General features: G+C 51.7%; 1 protein-coding gene across 1 annotated transcript; it reads right to left on the reverse strand.

Moving 5' to 3' along the window:
• Positions 1-3040: 3040 nt before the first annotated feature.
• On the reverse strand, positions 3041-15958 carry CAVIN1 (caveolae associated protein 1). The gene is made up of 2 exons (XM_029928656.1): positions 15319-15958; positions 3041-5544 (listed from the first exon to the last, which is right to left on the reverse strand). Exons 1-2 carry the CDS (start codon positions 15787-15789, stop codon positions 4843-4845), a joined length of 1173 nt encoding a protein of 390 aa, XP_029784516.1. The 5' UTR covers positions 15790-15958; the 3' UTR covers positions 3041-4842.
• Positions 15959-19551: the final 3593 nt, after the last annotated feature.

The raw sequence follows: 19551 nt of genomic DNA on the forward strand, positions 1-19551 counted from the left end.
TAGAAGTGATACATAACCTAGATTGGGCAGAGGCACAGTGATTTGGATCTATGACCTGACAGGGCCAATAGAAATCACATCTGAGAGTCTGGCTGGACGGACTTGGAGAGAAACCCTCTTAACCAGGGTTGTTTAGCTGTTAAGCCACAAGCCTGCAGTTAATGACGGTCATCTTTGCCGGCACATAGGGAAAATCTGATTATTATTTTTAAAAACACAGAGGAGGGGTGCCTGCGTGGCTCAGTCAGTTAAGGGTCCAACTCCTGGTTTTGGTTCGGGTCATGATCTCATCATTTGTGAGTTTGAGCCCCACTTTGGGCTCTGTGCTGACAGTGCAAAGCCTGCTTGGGATTCTGTCTCCCTCTCTTTGCCCATCCCCTGCTTGCTCTCTATCTCTCAAAATAAATAAAGATAACCTTTAAAAAAAAAAAAACAGGGCACCTGGGTGGCTCAGTTGTTAAGCATCTAACTTTGGCTCAGGTCATGATCTCATGGTTCATGAGTTTAAGTCCCACATCAGGTGAGGTCGAAACCTGCTTTGGGTGACCCCTGCTTCTCTCTCTCTCCCCCTCTCTCTCCATCTCTGTTCCCTACATTGGGCTCCTTGCTGACAGCTCAGAGCCTGGAGCCTGTTTTGGATTCTATCTGCCTCTCTGTCCCTCCCTGGTGTGCACTCTGTGTCTCTCTCTTTCAAAAGATAAATAAACATTAAAAAATGTATATGTGCATATATACATGTACACATATTTATATGTATACATGTGTACATGTATATATAAATATATTTATATTTCTTGGAGCACCTGGGTGACTGAGTTCATTGAGCATCTGACTTTTGGTTTTGGTTTAGGTCATGATCCCAGGGTCATGGAATAGAGTCTGGGATCAGGCTCTGGGCTGAGTGTGGAGTCTGCTTAAGATTCTTTCTTTCTTTTTCTCTCTCTCTCTCCTTTGCTCCTCTCCCCTGCTCTTTCTCTCTCTCTCTCTAAAATAAATGGAAAAAGATGTATTTATCTATCTCTACTTATTCTATCTCTATTTGGCAGTAGTGTGGGGAATGAATTGGAAAGATAATCTATTTTTTAATTATTATTTGAGAGAGAGAAAGAGTATGCATAAACAGGGAAGGGGGCAGAGGGAGAGAGAGTGAGAACCTTAAGCAGGCTCCACGCTCAATCCCACCACCCTGGGATAATGACCTGAGCCCAAAATTAAGACTCAGATGGTCAACCAGCTGACCCCAATGGAAAGTTATCTCTTTGGAATAAGGACTTTGAAGGTACCATTTAGAGACCTGATAACTCAATCTGAGGCTGTATAGGAACTTCCTTTGATCCTGGGTCACATTTGATGGGATCCTTTGAGAGACAATACCCCTAGTTTATTGTCTGCTTCGAACACATGGAAATAATGCTAATGATGGGTGGGCAAGCTCATGACTGGCTGGTGAGAAAGAGGCTTTGTGGCTCTGGGACCTTGGGATTCCATAAAACCCGACTGGTAGGTGGTTGACTCTCCCATCAGTGCCTGAAACCAGCCCTCCTCCTCCCCTCAGTAGCAAGGGAAGAGAAAAAGGAGTGAATTCTGATTCAGGGAAGCCGTGGCCCCACACCGTTACGTAAAGAAGGAATGCCAAGGAGCGGGGGCCAGCAGAAATGTGGCTGTCCAGAGAATTAGCACTGCTCTTAACAAAGTGGTGCCCAGAATAAAACTGGGTGGGGAAGGTACACCAGAATCATTCTGCTGGTGGACCAGTGAGGGGCATGGCTTGTAGAAAGCAAGGGGTGTGCGTGTATCGGGTGCTTTCTTGTAGGTAGGAGAAGCAAATGATGGCCCCGCTATCCCACAGCTTTTCTGGTTTCCCTTGGCCTTATTACTCCATAGCTGGGGTCCTGACATCATTCCCTGCTTCTCACAGCTGTACATTCCGATCCCAGAGAAAGAAGGATCCTCTCTCGGCAGGAGGAAAGTTTCCTGGCTCTCAGGCTTTGAATTTTCAGCATCAGTTTTCATGTCTTTTGGTGGGAAGCCAACTCTTCCTGGGAGATTTAGAACTCCAGACTCTGCTGTGCTTGTTGCCGGGAGTGGGGGCAGGGGAGTCGAGGGGGAATGCATGGCTCATGAGGAAGGACTCAGCTTGTTTGAGGAAATGGCAGAAGGCTGGGATGGAGCCCCAGAAATGACACTATTTTCATTAGGGTGATTCTGTTGCAGGCAGAACGCACATGATGACTTCAGTCCATTGCTCTAGGAAGCCCATAACTTGTGGGCTGCTTGCTCATGGGGAAGAGAGGCTGCACAGTGAAAATTGGTGCCCATCCCACGATTGTAGGGAGAATTAAATATGCTGTGTAACTATGACTGGCACATATACCACGCACTGGAATCCTTTCTCTAGGACGTTCAGCCCTCTGAGTCAGGGCCTCGAATTTTTCCCCTCCCCAGACTGCCTCCTCTAGGCCTATGATCCCGAAATGTGGATTTGGGAGGAACTCAAACTGGGTAGAGTAACTGAGTGTGTCTGGAGAGCTAATGCCTTGATGTCAGGGAAGTGGATCTAGATAGCACAGGGCTATAGATTCTTAATAATTAGACTAGAACCAGGCTGCCTGGTTTATAATCCCAGCTCTGCCACTTACAGGGCACTTGACTTTAGACAAGTCACTCTGTATTTCTTCCTTTCTAAAATAGGGATGATAATAACACCCCACTCCCACTTCCTACCCAGGCAAATGAGGCAGGTTTAAACCAATTATCCATGGGGCACCTGGGTGGCTCAGTCGGTTAAGCATCTGCCTCCTAATTTCGGCTTAGGTTATGATCTCATGGCTGGTGAGTTCAAGCCCAGCATCGTGCTCTGCGCTGACAGTGTGGAGCCTGCTTGAGATTTTCTTTCTCTCCCCTGCCTCCCCACCTAAAAAGATTAATAAATAAACAACTTTAAACCAACAGTTTTCTCCCTCTTTCCCTCCCTGAAACCCTCCTGTCCTCCACAACTGGGCCTATGTAACTGCCTTCGGAGAATATAATCCGACACAGATCCTTTTAGAAAAGCAGGTTTATTGGTCGGGCTGCTCACCAGGACACAGAAACATGACAGGCTCCCCAGAGCCCACAGGAAACTGTATCTGCCCACAACTCAGGCCCCTCAGCCCATCAGCACCAAGGGACCTTGTCCCACAATCCCCATCCTCCCTCAGCTGAAGGGTCGCCAACCATTCAGAAGAGAGAAGGGAACCAAGAAAAAGAGGGGAGAGAAGCAAAGCTTTGTATTATAAAAAAAATTAGTTTGTGTCCCCAGGCTCCCTCCCTCCACCCCTTAAAATAGATAGCTGCAGTTCTATTAAGCAGAGCAGGGAAGATAAGGCAGAGGAGGTGGGGGAGAAGGAGGAAGCCCGCGGTCCTCTCAGGGCTGTGCTTGAGGGGGAAGGGAGTTGTCATATCTTCTGACAAGCCACCTTTACTGGGGAGGAACAGGGAGTACTGAAGTGTCCCAAGAAGAACCTGTCAGTGGACTACAGAAATCCGGCTTTCGGACTGGAGGTAGCATCCCTGTCACCCCCAACGATTCAGGAGAGGAACCCACAAGGGTAAGGGGGGCCTGACAAGTTTTGCAGCTCTATGGTACTAGCTCTAGGGAAGAATCTTGAGAAGAAACTGCCAGGAGTGAGCCAAAGCTGGGTTACTCCATACACTCTCCCCATCCCCCACTCCAGCTCTCAGCTCGGTGGCCTGGCAGTTAGCACCTTGCTCTCTTTTCCTGGCTGCCTCCCTCCTAACACCCAGCTCTCCACAGTCTGGTGCTGCCCCCTTCTGGGACCCTCATTTTCTGGACTTTGAGAAATGGGCGGCCACAAGGGGCACCGCCATTCAGATCTGTTAAGGCACAAAGGTGAAGCTTACCTCTCTCTCTTTTCTTTGGATCATCGCTTTCTCATAACTGTCTGCCCTCCTTATTCTGAAAATTGCCCTGCTGTCCTCTGAGAACCCCTCTAAGATGGGATTCTCATCCTGTGTTTCTCAGGCTGCTAATGAGGAGAATTCTCCTCTCTTCACCCATTTCCACTTTCTACTATTTCCCATTCTCCTTCCTAAAGCCATAGCCATGTGCTGCTGCTGTGGATGCATAAACAGGTATGTGTTCCCTACACCAGTCCCCTCCTTCCCCAGGGTTCTGCTTAGCTTTCTTGTTGGGACGCTTTACAAATACCACCTGTGCTAGACTCTCATTCCAGAATCACAGCTCACTCTGCCTCCCCCCCCCCCCGCCCCCACTGCCCTAGGTTCTCCCAAAAGCTGCTTTTAAGTCCTTCCAGTATGGGCCTCCCCTGTGGGCAAGGGTCCTCTTCAGGATTCACTCTTTCCTTTTACGGTAGTTTTGGCTTTGAAGTCTCCAGGGATCAGGATGAGAAAAAAATAGCTCAGTGAGCAGGAATGACAGCAGTTGGCTGTGAGTATGAGGTGGAGGTTAGGGAGAAGGCAGCCTACCCAAAGAGGGGTGGGGCAATCATGGAAATGATAGCAATTTCCTTTAAGATCCCTGACTTGGATGACCAGGACAAGGTTCACTCCCCTCTCCATTCCCACCCAGCCTTTGCCCAAACTGGGGCTGTTGGCGGAGGAGGCTGCCTCCCTCTTCCATCTTAACAGCTTTAAGACTTGGAGGGGTGCACCTTGAGGGGCGGTGTTGTCAATTTAGAAACATCTCAGCCCTTTTGGGGCCAAGAGAGAGAATGCGATAGAGAAAGTTCGGGGCTGGGGTGGGGGAGGGCAGGCATGGGGAGCGGGCAGGGAGAGGCAGGGCGGGGCGGCGCGGCCTCCTGGGCAGAGCCCCGTGTCAGCTCAGTCGCTGTCGCTCTTGTCCACCAGCACGGCATCCGACTCTTCGGTGATCTCCAGCAGCGTGTGCACGTCGGGGCTACTCCCGCGCAGCAGGTCGGCCGCCTCGCCGCGCTCTGCGCTGCCCTCGTCGTCGTCAGCGCCCACCTCCACCATCTCGGTGGCCTTCAGCACCTCCACCTCGCCCTCGCGGATCTTCTTGACGTGGAAGGTGAAGGGCGGCACCTTGTACACCGCCGTCTTGGAGCGCGCGTAGACCACGTGGTCGGGCGTGAAGGACTTGCGCAGCTTGTCTCGCGAGGTCTTGAGCTTCTCGCGCCGCTCGGCGGGGACGAGGCGCGTGCCCAGCTTGTTCATGCGCTTCTCCAGCGTGTGCCGCGTCTTCTCCAGGTTCTCCTTGGTCTTGAGGCGGGTCTTCTCCAGGTTTTCGCGGGTGCGCACCTTGGTCTTCTCCATCTTCTCCTTGGAGAAGGCCTTCTTGAAGTCGTCCACGCGCCGCAGGCCGCTGCGCTTGATGCGCTCAGCGCGCGACTCCTCGATGACCTCCTCCACCTCCACCGCCTCGTCGGAGGACAGCTCGAGCGCCGCCGCGTCCTCCTCGGGCCGCTCGCCCTCACCCAGCTCGTCGCCCTCCTTCTCGGGCAGCGCCTCCGCTTCCTTCAGCGACTTGCTGATGCTCACCTTGGCCGGCAGTTTCACTTCATCCTAAAAGAGGGGAGCAGAGCGGAGAGGTGAGAGGCTGGGCGGCGGCCTGGGGGACACTGGACAAACCCGAGGCACGGTGGTGGTGCTCCGAGGAGTGCTCGGTGGCCGTGAAATTGGCCTGACTTTTTTTGCCGGTGTATCCCCAGAGCCTTGGCCCTGAGCTGGACACGGTGTCGGCGCCCAATGAAATATGTGTTGAATGAACGTTAACTATGCGGACAGGGCAAGAAGGCAACCGAGCTCCCGGCCAGAGGTTGACTTGTAGTGGAATTGCGCTGGGGCTGATTATCTCTACAGCCCGCCAACCCTGTCCTCTGCCCGACACGCACCCGTTTTACAGTGAAACCACTCCTTACCCACTGTGTCCCGGAGAACGCAACGTTTAACTTTGGGAATGGGCAGAGCGCCCTCTGGTGCACCGAGTTCCACACTGCTCTCGCCAGGCCAAAATGCAAAGGGGTTTTTGGGACGCGGTTGAGGGGTGGGGGTAGGAGGGGATGAGTTCGCAGCCAGTGTCAGGCGACCCCTAGGTAGGGTAGCTTGAAAGCAAGATAAGCGGAATGCGTTCCCCAGGCCTCAGATAATTTTAGAACCAGTCTTGGGGAAGGAGAGCTGTGCTGCGCCCGGGCTCCCCACCCTTAACCTCCACATAATGATTTGCTTCAGCAGTGGACATCGCCCCCCACCCCAGCCCTGCCGCCCATGTAGAAATTGAAGGAGGAAAGGAGAGGAAGCTGGCTGGCAGCCAAGAGCATGTTTTCTCCCCCACATGGACATTTATTCTGGTTTTGACTTCCCCAGCCTTGGAAGGGAAGGGAGGCATTACTTTTTCCATTCTTGGTTTTTGTTTTTTGTTTTGTGTGTGTGTGTGTGTTCTTTTCCCAGACTGGAGCTCAAGGAGCCAGGAATAGGGTAGTGGTCCCAGATTCCCTGAGATCTGGAGCTCAGAGCCAGTTCTTTCCTCTTCCCCTGGGAGTACCTAGCACCAGCACTATTTTCCATTCTGGTAAGATTTTCCAAGGTCCTGACTCTGGGCCAACATTTCAGACTCTCAGGATCATCCCCCACAAGAAGGTAGAGGAGGCTGATTACAGAAAGGGAAAGAGGGCACAACCCAGAACATAAATATAAACCCAAATCTCTTTGGTCCAGGCTCTTTTTAGGGACGTCAGATGCAGGAATGAGAGACAGTAGTTTTTTAAGGGGTTTTCTGAAGATTGTTTCCCAGAATTGTAAGGAAATCCCATCTGAGAAAAATGAGGCAACATGAGTTGACCCCTGTCATAAACACACACACACACACACACACACACACACACACACACACATGCACAGGCCACTTGGTATCTCAGCACCACCTGCTACAGAAATTCCTTCCCCAGCCCCCAAGCTCTTTCCTCTTCCCTCCCATCCACATCCCCCCAGAGTTTCCTGGTTTACACTGAAAACTAGGAACACCCCCCCCCAACTTCCTTCCCTCCTTGTCAATAGCATTAGCAAGGACAAAGACAGAAAGCTAGCTCCACCTCTTCTAAACTGGGCACAGCACTGCTGGGCATCAAGCCACCTCAAGCTCTCATTACTCAACTACACCTCCCAGCAGGCAAGGTGATCTAGGCTTAGGGCATGCTGGGATTTGTAGTCTCCACCTGCCATAGATGGCTGGATACAGGCATTCTGTCCATCCCTCTGCCTCTTATCACTCACAGGGGCATTGAAAGGGTGTTTTCCTTGTTCTGAGTGTAAGGGGGTCCCAACCTGTGTTAACATTACTTCTGATTTCCAGTGTACCACTGGACCTTTGGGTCTCCTCTTTACAGTCACTTCACTCTGCCTGCTATTTGAGTCCTCTCTTTTACACACCATTCTAGGGCTCTCCATGATCTAAACTCCCCGCTACCTCTTCATCCCTCTCCACCCAGCATTCACCTGCAGCTCCACTATCAAAAAGATTTCACCCCTGATCTCTCCTTTGCAGCCTTTCTGACTAAAACCCCAAACATGCTCTACCAAAGGGTAGTGGAGAACCCCTCCTTTCACTAAGCTCAGACAATGTGGATGGGCTAGAGAAGGATTAGGGTGATGGGCGGGGAATAATCAGGAAACAGTCCCAGCTGCTGGAAAACAAATCATCATTGTCTCCTGCCCCACTCCTATCATCCCTGATACCCTCCTCCCACACCCACTCCTGTTCCCCCCCCCCCAAACCCCTAAAGGCTGAGCTGACTGGTTTTCCTGGCCTCTGGCTTCCTAGATTAAAGGTGTTAGCCAGCTGAACTTGGAAGTGAACAGGGCTAGGGACAGAGTTGCAGGCTTCTTGTAGCCAATCCCATCTTCCTAGTTTCTGATGAAAGGTCTCAAATTCAGCATCAGGGAGCATTCCCAGTGAAAGGAGGTTTATTCTTGGATTTGGAGGTGTCTCCCCAGTCTAGAACTGTATGTGGGAATATAATAACCCCATTCATTGTAGGTCTTCTCCAGAGTGATGGCCTTCTTGGTGGAACATCAGGGGATAGGGGAACGAGCAAACTTGACCTAAGTCCTTGGATGGTGTCCAGTAGACTGGCTCTGGAAAGGGTATACCACCATGACTTCAGCTTTTCTCCTCTGTTAGTGGATTTTCTCTTTCCTCCCCCTTTCCAAGCCAGGTTTCCCCTATGACTCACAGCCTTGGAGTGCTGTCTTGGGCCCACCCAGCCTGCCTGTTGCTACAACAACCACCAATACAATTCCAAAGCACCTCCCATCACCCTGGGCCACACACTAGCCAGGCACCCTTGTCCCACCCCTACTTCCCTGGCAGAGCTCCTTCACTAAAGGAAGGGCCTCGGGTTGGCAAGGAGAGAGTCTCTGCTTGTTCTGTTTTCACAGTTTTATTAAACAAAACCACCACTCCCATCAGGCTTGGTTGCCAGAGTTACCTTTAATGACCAGGTCTGAGCAAATGCATGCATGGATTCCTCTGCCCCCCCATCAAGCACACACAGCTCTCCAACCCAGGAAGGCACCCAGTCCCGGGTGAGTTTCAGGAGGCCCAGAGAGGTGCCCCGCCCCTTCTATTCAACTCCCCAACCCTGCTGTATGAACTGAAAATCCTCTGGCTTAGGAGGAAGATTTTAATATGATTATAATTTAATCGAGCACCTATTATATGCCTGGTCCAGGCATTCACATTTGTCAGGGAGAAGGGACAATGTCAAATGGCTATAAGTAGGAGCCTTTCTTTTGTTCTTTCTTTCTTTTTAAAAAACATTTTTTAAGTAAACTCTACATTCAGCGTGGGGTTTGAACTCACAACCCCAAGATCAAGAGTCACATCCTCTACTGACTGAGCCACTCAAGCGCACTAGGAGCCTTTCTTGACTGAGAGCTCGGTCCCCAACTTCTGCCTGGGAATGGCCAGAGAAGACTTTGGAGAGGTAATTCAGAGACCTAGAATCTGCTCAGAGAGTAAATTAGAAGAGGGTGCAAGACTTGGGGAGAGGTGAAAGACAGGGAAAGTCATAAAAACTCAGAATCATTACTTTCGATTGCCAAGACAAGGGGTGAGAGAAACCAAAGAAAGGCAAGGTGTCCTTTCTGTGAGAGCAGGAGTCTCAACAGGGTTACTGTTGCCCCCAAGAGGCTGGAAATGGATTATTGAGGGGAGGGGGGGGTTTTAGATAGTGCAATAGTTTGTAGCGCTCAGAATCCCAGTGCATACACAGATATATAGCAGATCTGTAGTATTAACATTTCATGGAGGAGGGGACAATTGGAGGGGAAAAACATCTAAAGGCACTTCTTATAAGGATGGTTATGGGGGAAAAATAAGAAAGAAAGAAAGTTGAGGAAACACTTTTGTGCTATAGGGAGGCCAAAGGATCCAAGCCAGAGGCAGCTAAAATGTCCCCCCATCCGGCCTCTCTGAGTTGGCAGCTTTTGGGTGCCCCGCCCAAGGCAGGATCTGGCAAACATAAGGGATCCCTTTGCAAAACATTTTCTAAAAAAAATGGAGAAAATCAGTGTAAATATTTGCCTCAGCCACAGGGAGAGGGTGGACAGGGCACAGAACAGACCCCAGGCCTGGGCCTCATGAGGGCCCTCTCCAGAGGAGCTTTGATCCAAGCTGGCCTGTCCCAGAGGAGGAGTCAGAAGGGGGATGGGAAGGAGAATCAGATGCCATGGCACAGTTTCATGCAATTTCATGCAGGACAACACTGGGTGCAGCTCAAGTATGGTGTCTGGAGCGTCTACTATTAAGACAGAAACCAAAGAGGTAGGGGAAGGCCCCGTCCCTTCACCTCCCACCCTATTGCACACAACACATTCCCCTGAACTCTGCATGATGCGAGAGTGTTTTCACAATACTGGCCACCCACCCATGCTTGGAAGAGGCCTGCCATCCGGACACTGACCACTACTAAGCCGTGAGCTGATGGTGGGCTGGAGTGACACCCCATGCCCACGTCGCCCAGGAGGTCCTAAGTGCCCCCACTGGCTGTCGGCTCCTCTGGGGTGGGCAGAGGCACAGGCTCTGGGTAATAGGGTAGTGTCCTAGGCGTCTGGTCAAAGGGTGGGAGTTCAGGCACTGTCTCAGTCTTCAGGTCAAAGGGCTCAGTCTCAGGCAGAAGGTCAAAAGGCACGATCTTGGGTGTGGCCAGGTCAGAGGGTGCTTTCAGCTTCTTCTTGGGCTAAGATGAGGAAAAGGGGTTTTAATGGGGCTTGAGATGGGTGCAGATGGGGTTGAGAAAGAGGCCTCAGTGGGCATGCGGAGTTGGAGCTGGCGAGTAGGGAGAGGGGAGTATGGCATGTATCAGGATGGAAAGGAACCACATTTTAAATGCTTCATCACAAGGACCCTGGGGTTGAAAGTGGGACACACCCAAGCCCATGATTAAGAAACACAATTTAAACAAAACGCTTCTCTCCTTTCCTCTAGAATCTTCCCCAGTCCCATCCTTGGCCTCCTACCTTCTATCCCTACCCAGCCGTGGTCTTTAGATGATGCTATTGAGGGCTGGAGTGAGGGGGTAAGAGGCTGCTGGGGATGGAAAAGGAGTTCTCTAAGAGGCCAGTTATTGACTCTAGCTGTGGAGGCTCTGTTGAGTGAAAAAGAAGGCAAGTAGGCGAACAGCTCCACTGTTTTCACAGTCCTATGCTGCTGCTCCCAGTTCTTGTTATTCCCCTGGGGCAGGGTAGGCACTGGGTGCCGCCCCGGATAAGGAGAGGGAGAGGCTTGGAAGAGGGATGTCCTGGCTATTTCCCTTTGGCCACATCCCCACCTCTGGCCTCCCTTGCCACCCCTCCCCCTCCCCACGCCTGTCTATCAGAGCCCAAGATGCACAGAGAAATCAGGAACAAAAACCAAGCCGGTTTTATGACAAGTGGGCCTACATCCTGGAGAACCTAGCATCTGCTCCTATTCTCTCTCCTGAGGGAGGAGGGGGTGAGCTGGCACTCTTGCTTCGGGCCATCAGAAGTCAGGGAGAGAGATAGGCATCACCAGGCTCCAGTGACAGGGTAAAAGCCTACGGCCACAAAAACACAAAGAAGCAGATGCCAATCTGCTCTATGGAGTACAAGGAGAAGGGGCGAGTGACAGGAAGGCTGAAGAGAAAGCCAACTTGGTCCTGTCATAGCCAGATGCAGAGTCCACGCCAGGGGACACCCATACTGGCCAGGAAGCTCCACGCCTTATCCTCTACACCCCTCCCCCCTCACTGTCATTGGGCCACTGTCATTGGTCATTGCCTCTACTTTAGTGCTATGAGGCTGAGCAGCTAATGGCCACCACCCTTAGTCCCTCTTAGACAATACGGTGTGGGGCGTGCGCACATACGCGCACGTACACACACACACACACACACACACACACACACACACACACACACAGCAGCCTGAGTGCCTGGACTCTGCAGCTATCTCCCTTAGAGAATGAAAGAGCCATCGTCTCTTGGAATAACGTGCACCCTGACTTCTGCTGCAGAGCCCCGGAATGGAAGGGGGAATTGAGGAGCAGAGAATATAGCAGAAGGGGTACACGTGGGTTCTGGCCCCAGCTTTGACCCTCACTAACTTCAGTGACAGTAGGCAAGTGACTTCCCCTCTTGGGGCCTCCACTTCCTTAGCTACAAAATGAAAGAGCAGAAATTTATTATCTCTGAAGTATCTTCCAGCTCAAAAAGTATGTAGTGACAGAATAATGAAACACTCACAGTGGTATGGTTCAATAAAATGGAACAAACCACCACTCATCTTTGAGGTAGGTTGCCTAGCAACGGTATCCTCTCATTTGTATCAGTTGCTTACTCTGTGCCATTGCATCCCTTTTTGATTTTGACCTTTACAATAGTCAGATTTTATTTACTAAGAAGGAAAGAAAGAAAGAGAGAGAAAGAGAGAAAGGAAGAAAAAGAAAAAAAAAACAGAGGGAGGAGTATTATTCTCCTTTGGTCTTAGGAATACCCCCCAAAATACCCTCCTGCTTTGGAGCCAGTGACCAGGAAAAACTCAGCTTTTTGGAGGAAGGACGTGGTAAGCCCTCTTTCCATGGCCACTAGGCTTAGGGGATGAGAGGGACCAGAGCCCCACATTGGAATATTTTGGGACAAAGCTCTGGAGTTCTTCTGGAATGAGGGAGCCCTGATTTGCTTCAAGTCCAGGAAGAAGCTAGAGGTTAGGTTGGGATTCAGGGAGGAAAAGCCAGCAAGCCCTCATTCCAGCCTTGGTGCCCTCACCTTTAAAGCCCATGAGCCCTTCATCCCTTAAATGCTTCCTGGCTCTATCCTCAAGCACTTGGAGCAGGTCTGATGGGTCCATGTGTAGGTCACTGTCCCATCAAAATGCTCCAGAAAATGTTTCTTTCCATTTTAGCCCCCTTTTCTGCATTCTAAAATAACACTGACAATATTCAAATCGTTGGCTGGAAGAGTTGCTTTTTTAATGATCACTACCCCTCCTGTTTGCAGAGTGCCCACAATATGCCCCATCTTCCCAGCGGTTAGTTCTCAGTCCACTGACCCCTAGTCACCGGTAGAATTCGCTCTTTGGATTCGCTGGCTATTGCCTAGCTAGGTGTCTGTCACCTGATAGGATGGGATGCCAAACTGCTAGTTTTTGTTAGGGAGCTAGGGAAATGCCAGAGGACAGTAATGACTCAGAAGTGGTTCAGGGTGGAGGCTCTGATACCCTGGGATGGAGGGTGCTGAATTTCATGGCGGGGGGGTGGGTGGGGGTCAAATATAAACTAAACCTAACCTATGAAATCATTATGCCTAGCAGTCCCTTGACCATGGGGTGAGGCCACACAAGGCATTCCTTTCTTTATCCCCCAGGAATAAGGTATAAGGGGTCAGATGACCTGATCCCACAGCTGGGGCCTTCTCCCTCCTTTCATTCTCCCCTCCACCCCACCCCCAGTGCCACATCATCACCTCCCACATCTGCAGTGGGGAATACAGCGTCCCCTCCCCTGTTGCCACTCTGGAGAGCTCACACTCTCCCAGGCCTTTCTCCACATTGCGCTCTCAGCTTGGCCACCCAAGCACCCTACCCCTCAGCCTGACTACCATAAATGCTGCCGCCCCCAGGCTTCCCTATTAGGTCTGCCAAGGCGCAGAGCTATTTTTATCTCATTCTCTTCCCAGGCCTCCAGACCTCCGGGAGGAGCAGCCTCTGCTTTTCCTTTAGCAGCACAGTACCCTACACCCTCGCCCCTACCTGGGACATCTGCTCTGCAGCTCAAGGAAGTGCTGCTTCCCTGAGCCCCACCCCTGTTGCTGGAATCTTTTCCTTGCCTTTGAGCTCCTCTCCAGGTTGGAACCGTGTTACTTCTTAGTTATTTCTCCTGTGGTTTGGGGGCTCAGGTCCCTGACTTGTGCCATTCTTTCTACCTCAGCCTTCTGCTTCCCACTGGCCCTGGTTTAGTCCAGACGCAGTCAAAGCCACCCCCACTCCCACCCCCACAGACACAAGAGGTACAGATCCCTGCTAGCTGCTGACAGGGGGTCCTGGAGATGCCAGTGGCCCACGCACAGGAGTTTGTCTCCTCAGCACCCACCCTTCTCTCAGCATCTCCACCCTTGACAGGTTTACCTGGAGGCTAAGAACTTTCCCAGGTTCTGCGGTCTGGGATATTTAGAGTGAGGAGGGTAACCTGTTCAAGCCCTTTGTGGCAACCCTCTAGCACACAGGGTTCTGGAGAAAAGAGCTGGCTGGCTGTCACAGACCCTTGCGTGTTCTTTCCTCAGTGCCCCCAGTGCTAATCAGATCTCTTAAATATCTTTCACACACACATTCCTCTGAGCAGTTAGATTAAGTGGAAACAGCTCAAGACAAACATTTTCTACCAGATAATGCTATATGGAATGGGGGAGGGCACTTCTTGAGCCACTTGGGAGTCGTTCCAGGGTATTGGAAGGAGTGGGGAGAGCGCCACTTCTGTCCCTGACCCAGCACCACGTCACCACATCCTCAGGTGCCAGCTCACCGTTCTCCCTGTGTCTACTGGTTCCAAACACTTAGCTCCTCCTGGAGAGACCAAGGCAAGGACCTCACTGAATCCCAGATGGTTATGCAGAACTCAGCTTGGCCAGGCCCTGGTGCAGTGAAACCACAGCTCCCTGACAGGTTTTCTCTCCTAGGGGGTGTGGGAAATCTAGCCGTCCTTTTCTTTCCATTCCCTTCTGTAAGGAGAGGAAGGGGCAGAGGGAGCATAGACTAACCCCCTGACCCCCATGATCTCACCTCCTTGAGGTGGGAAAGGCAACAAGGCCTGCAGGAAGCAGAACAGGGGAGGCTGGGCACATTCCCACCCCACCAAAGATCAGCAGGCCCTCAGCTAAGACCCACTTCTAACGGGCTTGGGGAGAGAACCGGAGAGGACCAGCAACACTGAGATTTCCTGTGGGGTTATGATTTTTTAAAAAAAGGCATTTTTAACAGGGCGGGAGAGGTGCAAAGGAAGCAACAAGCGGCCTGGGCGGGGCTTGGGGCGAGCCAACCTCCTCACGCACATCTGGTCGCTGCTAGGCGGTCCGGGAGGCAAGCAGGGTGATTCTCCGCGCCTACATCGCGGGACCAGCAGGGACCCTCTTGCACTTCTCACAACGCACCCCGCTCCCCCTCCGCTCACGCCTTCTTCCTTCGGGCAAAGGGTTAGGGCGCGCTGCCGGCAACGCCAGGTCCTGAAAGTGCCCGGAGGCCAGAGGCAGATGGCAGCGAGGGGACGCGGGGGCAGCCGAGGCCCACGCGAGGGCGCGGGGTCCGGGGGCGTGTGCTGGCGGTTGTGTCCCTCGCCTGGCGCAGCCCCCGCCGATGCGTGCCTGAGCCCTGAATCACCCGCTATATCGGGCGAACAGCGCCGGAGGCCCCAAACCCGGGCCGCGCCGCCAGTGTCCGCTTACAGCGGGCCCACCGGCCGCCAGGGACCCCTGGCTTTTCCCTAAACCTCCGCCAAGTAGGTAGAGTTGACAGAGCCGAATTGGGAGCGGTGTGCGATGGGGAGCGTCCCCAAGTCCAGCCCCCTAACTCCGTTGCAAGTTTGTCGTCAGAGGGAGTGGGCTCGGTGAGCAAGCGCGGGGTGCACAGCGCGCCCCGCCGCACCCTACAAGAATCCGCCGGCCACCGCACTCCGCCCCACCCCACCTTGCCCCATTCCAGCGGCGCTCGCTGGAAGGAGGGTGGGTCCTCCCAGTTGGGCCAGGCTGGCAGGAGCGCAGCTCCGCGGGCAGGTTCCCCCCACCCCAAGCCCCAGAGAGAGTGGGCCGGGCGTGGTCCGCCCCGCCAGCTCACCTGGTAGATCATGACTTTAAAGTTGCGGCGCCGCAGCAGCTCCGCCTCGTTGACCTCCAACTTCTTGATCTGGCCGGCCTGCCGCTCCAGGCTGCCGCGCACGGTTTTCACGTTGACGCTGACCTTGCGCACCTTCTCCAGCAACTTGCTCACGGTGTTGCTGGTGGTGGCGTGTGCCTTGCCCAACTTGCTCAGCTCGCCCTGGATGCTCTGCACAGCGCCCTCCATCTCCGCCTGCCGTTCCTCTAGCTGGGCTTGGGTCAGCTGGATCTGGTCGACGGCGCCGATGATTTTGTCCAGAAGGCTCAGCACCAGCACGCCGTTCACCTGATCTGACTTGATCAGCTCCTCTGAGCCGGCCCCTGACGGCTCCTCCGCCGTTGGCGCCCCCGTAGGGGAGGACCCCGGGTCCCCGACTTCGGGGTACCCGGGAAGCGGCTGCTCGATGATATGGAGCTGGGTGTCCTCCATGGCTACCCGGAGCCGTGCGGGGCCGGCCGGGTGGAGCTAGAGCTGGAGCCGAAGCCCAGGAGAAGAGGAAGAGCGGGAGGGGGAGAAAGCGAGAAAGCGGAGAGCCGAGGAAACTCGAGCCACGTCCGTGCGCACCGGGACGGTGGCCAGAACTGTGGGGCGGGGAATCGGTGCGCTCCCGGGCTCCGGGGACAAACCCCGGAATCTCGTCGCCCATTGGCTGGCCCCACCCCAGAAAGGGAGGGACCGGGGCAGAAGGGGAGACCGACGGTGGGGAAGGGGGGCGGCCGAGGGGGACCCAAGAGTCGAGCGCCCCACCCTTCCCAGGATGGTTGAAATAGTTGGAGCCGGAGACTAGGGCCTCGGCTGCCAGCGGAGGCCGCGCAGCGGGACTGGGGCGGAGGAATGTGAGCTGGGAAGGGAAACAGGTCCTCGAGTGGGGCTCTCCTTTTCCCTCCCGCTTTTTTTGCTACCCACAAACGCACCTCAGCCTTCGAAGTTCTAGAGCTGGCAGTCAAATAGAACATAGGATCCTAAAATCGTATGCAAAATATCGTATTTACCTGTGCACAGTTTTTGAGAGGGAAAAAAAATCCATGGCTTCCACAGTATTTTCCAAGGTGCCAATACCTCCCCCATGACCAAGTTACCAACCCGTGTTCTAAAAAGCGGAAAGGGTTCTGAGGTGCCTGGCTGGTTCAGTCAGTAAAGCATGGGACTCTTCATCTCGGGGATGTGAGTTCAATTCCCACTTTGGGTGTAGGAATTACTTAAAAATAAAATCCTAAAGAAAAAAGAAAGCTCGAAGGGTTGTTTGGGGAAGGGAGAATTTAGATTAGGTGGTGAGGGCTGTGAAGTTTCTCTATGTTTCTCTGAGAAATATGCTAGCAGAGTAGGAGTGAGATGGACAGTAAAATAGGGAATGAAGCCTTTTACCAACCTCTCACCTCTCTTTAAAGATCACCCTTCCCTGGGCACCTGGGTGGCTCAGTGGGTTGAGCATGGGACCTTGGCTTAGGTCATGATCTCATGGTTGGTGGATTTGAGCTTTGCATAGTGCTCTCTGCTGTCAGCACAGAGCCTGCTTTGGATCCTCTGTCCTGGCTCTCTGCCCCCCCCCCAAATAAATAAACATTAAAAACAATCACCTTTCCCTGTGTTTCTCCCTGCCAGAGGTCTAGCTGACATTAACTTCAGAGAGCAGGACCTAGGAGTTCATCTACCTCTCTGATCCCGGAGACTTGCCCTTAGCAATAAAAGAGATCATCAAATCCCACCTCCTCATTTGACAGGAACACGAGGGGGCCTAGAGAGGGCAAGTGATTTGCCAGAAGTACCCACGGGTTAGCCTTGGCTTGGTGCTTGGTGCTCTAATCAGGTCCCTGGACTCCTCTCTTGCTTTTTCTGCCTTAGCATTCTATCTTCCTTTGAGACAGAGATAGGCAGACATGGCCACCCATGCATGCTGGTTTTGAGCACAACAGTCCTGAGGATTAACTACAGGCATATTTTCAACCATGATGGGTACCAAGGAGAACTCAAAAGTCTAGAGAAAAAGAGGCTGGCTGTGCTCCCCCATTTTGCTCTCCAGCACAGCACCGGAGCTATGAGTTCCCTGGAGTGGCACCAGCCCTCTTTCCCCCAGAAAAGCTACAAACCTTTTCCCTGGTTAGGAAACCAAGCTTGGGTTTCCCCAGCTGGATAGATGATGGCCTTGGCAAAAGGTCACGACAAGCCTGGCATGTATTATCATTAGGAAGAATGAAAAACTGCCCAATGGGGGCCTCAGGCCGCAAAGGTCCATTCAGAGAACCCACCAAGCAAGAAAGGACCTGAAGAGTTCAGTATCTGGGACAGTCCAAGATAGCCCCAATGACTAGCAGATATGTATCTGCCAGAACTGACAGATTACCAATTTATTTTAGAATTTAAGAGAAAATGTATTATAGCCATTTAAGTTGCTTCCATTGAGGACTGATAAGACTTCTAGAAAAAAGAAGAGTGACAGTAGAAAACCTTATTCACCCTTCATAAGGTTTTTCTCCCCCCCCCCCTTCTTTTTTAAATAATCTCTACCTCCAAAGTGGGACTTGAACTCACAACCCCGAGTTACATGCTCTTCTGACTGAGCCAGCCCGGTGCCCCAGATTCTTACTTTTTTAAATTGGTTAGATTATTTTCACTGGTGACACACAAGATACAAATTTTGAATAGGACACAAAGAAATAGAGTGGAAAGAACTTTTCTTTCCATGTCTGCACAACTAATTTATCTCCCAAGAGACAAATTGTTACTATTCTCTTGTGGAATCTCCTTTAGAAATACATATTTAAATATATTGCTACATGTGTATGCTCAGCACTTCGCTTTTTACAATTAATAATATACCTGGAAGATTGTACTATACTTATTTAGCCAGTTCTCTATCAAAGGAGATTTAGAACTTATGATTTAAACCTCACAGGGGGTGAGGGAGACACTGTAGAGGACTTTTGGTAGTTGATTTGTTTTTTGTGGTTGCATGCTTGCTAAAAGGAATTAAGTCCATGCCATTCTGGCTTTCACATTAGGAAAATATTTCTGTTCTTCAAAAAGGAATGTCCGTATTTGTGGATGAGTCAAATTATGTCCCGGGGATAGTCCAGTGAATACATCTCTGACTCATTTGATGCCTTAACAGAGATTTCTGCAGAAAGGGCCCTACCCCTGCATACCTACCTCCATGAAATGTGTGTATCAAGTTTCTCTGCTGTTCTTCCTACTAAATGTCAGCTAAATCCAACAGAGGGCGTGCCGAGCCTTGTTGCACTGGCTTTATCAATCCTGATCCCCAGAAATGGAGCCCAAGAAGAGCCTTACCAGAAGGCTTCACTCCATTTCAGTGAAAATAATCACTTTCTCTTCATTTGGAATTGCATTCAGCATGCCATCGCTTACATTCAGGGTTGATGCTTTGCATTTTCCATTGCTCACTCTACTTGCTGAAAGGCACACTGTCCCATTGTGTACTTTGAGCTGCTGAGGCAGTCTGTAAAAGGGATGGAGAGGTGGAAACAAACAACCCTTTGGCCCAGAAAAAGAACACCAGGATACAACCACGTCAGCAGCTGTAATCTCACAGAGCTCTGTCATATTCCTCCATCCATTCACTTGTTCAGAAACTGTGACTACTTAACTCGAGCCAGCTACTGGACTGCAGACTTTAAGGAGATTTCATAAAGCCCAGTCCCTCCTGTTAAAAAGCTCAAAGTGTAGCCAGGGAGATAAATGCACAGATAATTTCTGATACAAAGTGGAAGATGCTCCAGCAGCTCAGGGAGTGTTGGCCCTACTTTCTGGGAGAGGGGGGAGAGGTTCGCAGGAGGAGAGCCTCTAGGTGTAAAGAAGGAGAAAGGGTACACCCTCCCTACCTCACCCTGCAGCAACTCTGCTTAGTGTGAACATACAGGGCTAGGGAGGGAGATAGCCAAGCATTATTCATCTCTTACTGTGGTTCTGCCATAGGTCCTATGAGTATATACTTAGGGAGATGCAGCAAAGTGTGAGAGGCACCGTGTGTAGTATGTTCCGTGCAGTTTTGGATCCTTCCTGGGAGAGAGCCTAGGGAGACCGTATGTTTTATTGATAATAAGTGGTTGGGATGAATGATGTGTCTTCACATCAGAGAAACCATCCCGTCTGGAAAGCCAGGCTTCAGGAGCTGGCTCACAGCAGCGACGTTTTTCTCCTGGGATTGATAGGCACTATTCTCGTTCCTCTGAC

The sequence above is a fragment of the Suricata suricatta genome, chromosome 17 (assembly GCF_006229205.1).
Source record: "Suricata suricatta isolate VVHF042 chromosome 17, meerkat_22Aug2017_6uvM2_HiC, whole genome shotgun sequence".
Classification (NCBI taxonomy): domain Eukaryota; kingdom Metazoa; phylum Chordata; class Mammalia; order Carnivora; family Herpestidae; genus Suricata; species Suricata suricatta.